The sequence below is a fragment of the Puma concolor genome, chromosome D4 (genome assembly GCF_028749965.1).
Source record: "Puma concolor isolate L17-30 chromosome D4, mPumCon1.1.hap2, whole genome shotgun sequence".
In the NCBI taxonomy this organism is placed as follows: Eukaryota; Metazoa; Chordata; class Mammalia; order Carnivora; family Felidae; genus Puma; species Puma concolor.
Genome location: NC_141679.1, coordinates 73,893,904 through 73,899,540, shown reverse-complemented (window position 1 = coordinate 73,899,540; position 5,637 = coordinate 73,893,904). Strand labels below are relative to the sequence as shown.

The 5,637-nt window shown below is 34.4% G+C and overlaps 1 protein-coding gene across 1 annotated transcript; it reads left to right on the top strand.

The window, feature by feature from the left end:
• The first annotated feature begins 2,287 nt into the window (after positions 1-2,287).
• ZNF883 (zinc finger protein 883) lies at positions 2,288-3,355 on the top strand. Its single transcript, XM_086683735.1, has one exon. The coding sequence runs from the start codon at positions 2,321-2,323 to the stop codon at positions 3,158-3,160; it is 840 nt and encodes a 279-aa protein (XP_086539861.1). The 5' UTR covers positions 2,288-2,320; the 3' UTR covers positions 3,161-3,355.
• Positions 3,356-5,637: the final 2,282 nt, after the last annotated feature.

Here is a 5,637-nt window from a genome sequence, read left to right as displayed (position 1 = left end):
TGGTGTAGAAAACAGAGTTTGTCTAATGTGAACATCAACTTCGTTTCTACATATCTTTATTCATCTTCTCACATAACTCTATCTCAGAGAAAAAGATACCTCTCTATCTATACTCCCAGATTCCATTCTTACTCATCAAGGTTTTATGGCCTTGATTTAATGATTATTTCATGATTCAGTCACTTCCAGTTCTAATTTCAGGCAGTCAAAAGTTTTTCTTTTAAAAGAACACCTTGCATAACAATAATTTAATTTTTATCCACCTTTCAATTTTATTCTCTCCTTTCATTACTAGACTAGTAGCTACAGCCTGAATTCCTATTCTGTTGTAGTCTTTGAAGTTAGATTCTTCTATTATTATATTAACATTATTTGGAAGACACTCCTGAATCCTGAATTCTTCCTTGATGGCACCCTAATCTTAGTCCTTTCTGTATTCAGACTTATTGCTGCATTTGATGTTTTTTTCTTTGCTTGTGTGACATCAGTGGACTCTTTTTTGTTCTAGTCCCTCTCCAGATGCTTTTTAATTAAGCTTCATTTTCTCCCTAACACAAACGCATGTGCTTTTGTTACTCTAATTTTTAATGTTTATTTCTTTTTGAAGGAGAGAGAGACAGAGCATGATGGGCGGAGAGGCAGAGAGGGAGACACGGAATCCGAAACAGGCTCCAAGCTCTGAGCTGTCAGCACAGAGCCTGATCGATGCAGGGCTCGAACTCATGAACCATGAGATCATGACCTGAGCCGAAGTTGGACGCTCAGCCGACTGCTGACTGAGCCACCCAGGCGCCCCAGCTTTAGATCACTTTAAATTCAATATGGTGAAAAATGAAATCACCAACTTTCCCTTTTCCTTCAATATTTCATTAGTACCACTATTAGGATGTTATTAGTTCTTCTGTTAGTACCACAATTATTACCATTATTAGTTCCAAATTTATTGGCTAGAAACTATTGTATCTGTATTAATTTCATTTTGTAAAAATTCCCCATAATCAGTATCCATTTTCTTTTCTTTTTTTGTATGTTTTATATTTACTCCTATACTAAATTATTATTACTACTATCCCAGTCCGGGCCCATATCATTTATGTTATACTGTTTCACTAAATTCAGTAGCTTTATTTTCTCATTATCCACTTTAGATTAAGTTAAGCATCTTCATGTAAAACATCTCATATTTATCATGTTAACCACTATGACAAAACTTTAATTTTCCTATCCTATTATATAGCATTGAATTTCTGTGCTTGTCAGAGTTTTTATTGTCTAATCCCATTCACTTTGCCTTTTTTTTTTTAACCTCTGCTTTCCAAAGACATTCATTTGAATTAGTGTCACTTTTTGTCATGTCATGTACTTTTCTGCATCTTCATTTTTGATTATGCTATGCATTTTGCCTCAGTACTTCCATTTTTTTTACCATACTTATCTATTTTAATCTTTCCCTTCTTTAAACTTGCATATTAATCCACACCTATCTTGTATAATCTTTTGTGTCATCATAGCACTAGTTCATTTTTATTTTTATTATTTTTTTCTGTAACTGATGAGCGAGTTTTATTTTTTCCTTTTATATTCTAGAGGGAAGAGATACTGTCTTCTATTTAATCCTGGATACTATATCCAAAGTCAGAACATCAGCTCCAAAGCAGAAAGCTTCTGAAAAACAAATAGTGTCATGGCATGGTTGTAGACATTTTTCTAAATGATGGTTCCTAAAACTTTGCATTAGAAGAATTGGAATTAGATAACCAGTTTGAGAAACACTAGAAAAACCAAGTTACAAAGATAAGAGGAAGATCATTACTGTAATAATTTTGAGGAAATACTTAACCTGAGCTCAACTGTTTTTAAACAACTGAGAGTTTTCTAAAGATAATGATGACATAATCATGCCAAAAATGATGGGAGCTTAAAGCATAGTTCTGTTTCAGTTGATTTTTTTAAAGCAACTTATAAATGGAAAATAGCTTATTAGATATAAGAAAAGATGCATTTTTACCTCAAACTTTACTTATTCTGGAAACAATTTAAAAAATGTAAAGCCAGGGGTGCCTGGGTGGCGCAGTCGGTTGGGCGTCCGACTTCAGCCAGGTCACGATCTTGCGGTCCGGGAGTTCGAGCCCCGCGTCAGGCTCTGGGCTGATGGCTCAGAGCCTGGAGCCTGTTTCCGATTCTGTGTCTCCCTCTCTCTCTGCCCCTTCACCGTTCGTGCTCTGTCTCTCTCTGTCCCAAAAATAAATAAACGTTGAAAAAAAAAATTAAAAAAAATAATAAAATAAAATAAAAAATGTAAAGCCATATTTCAGTGCTAATGGAACCTGAGAAAATCTTTGTGAGAGAGAAACATGAATGGAAATGTGGTAAATCCTTCAGCCGGACCACTAATCTTATTCAACATCAAAGAATACACACTGAAGAGAAGCCTTATGAATGTAATGAATGTGGAAAAGCTTTTAGTCAGAGCACTAATCTTATTCAACATCAAAGAGTCCATACTGGTGAGAAACCTTATGAGTGTAATGAATGTGAAAAAACATTTAGTTATAGGTCATCCCTTAGAAATCATGAGAGAATTCATACCAGAGAAAAACCCTATCCTTGTCATGAATGTGGGAAGGCTTTTAGCCATATTTCAGCCCATACTCAACATCACAGAATTCATACTGGAAAGAAACCATATGCGTGTACTGAATGTAGGAAAACTTTCAGCTGGAGCACACATCTTATTGAACATCAGGGAATTCATTCTGGGGAAAAATCCTACCAATGTAAGGAATGTCGCAAAGTTTTTTGCCATAGCACATCACTAATCCAACATCAGAGAACTCACACAGGAGAAAAGCCCTATAAATGTAATGAATGTGGAACAGCCTTCAGTCATACCCCAGCCTTCATTCAACATCAGAGAATTCATATGGGAGAGAATCCCTATGAATGTAATGAATGTGGAAAGGCCTTGAATTGGAGCGCACATCTTACTCAACACCAGAGAACTCATACTGGAGAGAAACCTTATGTTTGTAAGGAATGTGGAAAGACCTTCAGCCGAAGAACACACCTTACTGAACATCTAAAAATTCATCCTGGGGAGAAACCCTATCGATATAATCTATGTCAAAAACTATTTTGCTATAGAACATCATTAATTTGACATCAGAGAACTCATACAGGAGAGAAACCCTACCAATGTAATGAACGTGGGAAATCTTTTGGCTTAAGCTCAGCCCTTACTAAACATAAGCGAACACACACAGGGAAGAAACCTTATCAATGTAATAAATGTAGTGATGTTTTTTTGTCATAGTACATATTTAATTTGATACCAAAGAATTCATTTTAGAAATGAAATCTTGGGGCGCCTGGGTGGCGCAGTCGGTTAAGCGTCCGACTTCAGCCAGGTCACGATCTCGCGGTCCGTGAGTTCGAGCCCCGCGTCGGGCTCTGGGCTGATGGCTCAGAGCCTGGAGCCTGTTTCCGATTCTGTGTCTCCCTCTCTCTCTGCCCCTCGCCCGTTCATGCTCTGTCTCTCTCTGTCCCAAAAATAAATAAACGTTGAAAAAAAAAAAATGAAATCTTATCAGAGTAATGAATTTGGGAAAGCCTGCAGCCATATGTCATCACATATACCTGAGCATTCAGTGGTAAATTGTTATGCAAGAAAAACTTTAGGTAAAATGCTCATTACTCAATATTATGTTTGTATGGAGAAAAAACACTATTCTTGCAATTCTGAAAAAAAAGTGTTATCATTGAGAGAAAAACTTATAATGGAATTATCCCCAAACTGGTTTGTTGTTAAAAATATATTTAGAAGATTATTTTTAGAAATAATTTATTACAAGTATACATATTTGCTTATAATAAAAGGCTTTTCAGGTACACAAAAGTTGTAGTGGGATATTGAAAGTTGTTTATAAATCATCCTTTATATTTTTAGTAATTCTCCTATTATTTTTGAATGTTAAAAAAATACCTTCATAGTGGGTTTGAGTTTTTTAAATTAACAAGTTTGTGTAATAGCCATATAAGAGAATGCTTTCCTCCACAGAGAAGTATGCATTATTTTCCAGTATTCATGGAATTTTTTTTTAACAGGCTATATATAGGTACAAAGAAAATCTCTCCAAGGGAAATAGTCAAGCCCATCCTATTTTGTTTTGTTTTTTTAACTACAATGAGATAAAAGTAGATGAACAACTTAAAATAGCACCACAAAGTTATTTAGAAATTAAAAAATAATTTTATAAGTAACTTTGGTGTTAAAGAATAAACCCAAACAGAAAAAAATATAATTATTAGAAAATAATAAAATTTAAACATAAATGAAGTATTCAGTTTTTTAAAAGAGGAAATAGAATAATGATACAAACCCAAAGAAAATAAAAGGAATGCATTAATAAACACAAAAATATACATTAATTAGATACAAAAAATATGTTTGATAAGTCAATGGACAAACTCTAGCAAGTAGGACAACAGGAAAAAAGGAAAAAAAAAACAACATCTAGAAGAAAAGGAACATAAAAGGGAAGTTACATTTTCTAATTCACTGATTAACAGCTCAAATCTAGCAGTTTAGTAAAATCAATACTGAGATCATAGGATTTCCAAACTAGTTCAAAATTAGAAATGTACATTAATAAAGATAATATACTTAATACATAATGTAAAAGTATTTGGTAAAATTTTACAGCCTTTGTGTTTTTTTTGAGGCAAATATATGGTTTATTTTTGAAGAAATCTGTCAACATAAATCTAAAATTTGACATAGATTATGGATTTTTTAAATTTAAAAAAATTTTTAATGTAATATTTTTAATTTACACCCAAATTCGTTAGCATATAGTGCAACAGTGATTTCAGGAGTAGATTCCCTAACGCCCCCTGCCCATTACCCCATCCCCCCTCCCACAATCCCTCCAGTAACCCTCTGTTTGTTCTCCATATTTGAGTCTCTTCTGTTTTGTCCCCCTCCCTGTTTTTATATTATTTTTGCTTACCATCCCTTATGTTCATCTGTTCTGTGTCTTAAAGTCCTCATATGAGCGAAATCACATGATATTTCTCTAATTTCGCTTAGCATAATACCCTCTAGTTCCATCCACGTTGCAAATGGCAAGATTTCATTTTATTTTGATTGCCGAGTGATACTCTATTGTGTGTGTGTATGTGTATGTGTATATATATATATATATATATATATATATATATATATATATATATACACATACACACACACGTATATACCACATCTTTATTCATTCATCCATCAAGGAACATTTGGGCTCTTTCCATATTTTGGGTATTGTTGATAGTGCTGCTATAAACATCGGGGTGCATGTGCCCCTCTGAAACAGCATACCTGTATTCCTTGGATAAATACTTAGTAGTGCAATTGCTGGGTCATAGGGTAGTTCTAGTTTTAATTTTTTGAGGAACCTCCATACTGTTTTCCAGAGTGGCTGTACCAGCTTGCATTCCCACCAGCAGTGCAAAAAGAGATCCTCTTTCTCCACATCCTCACCAACATCTGTTGTTGCCTGAATTGCTAATGTTAGCCATTCTGACCTGTGTAGGGTGGTATCTCATTGTGCTTTTGATTTGTATTTCCCTGATGATGAGTGATGT

Excerpts from the sequence above, each read along its gene's own strand:
- ZNF883 (XM_086683735.1), top strand. The coding sequence starts at position 2,321 with ATGGAACCTGAGAAAATCTTTGTGAGAGAGAAACATGAATGGAAATGT.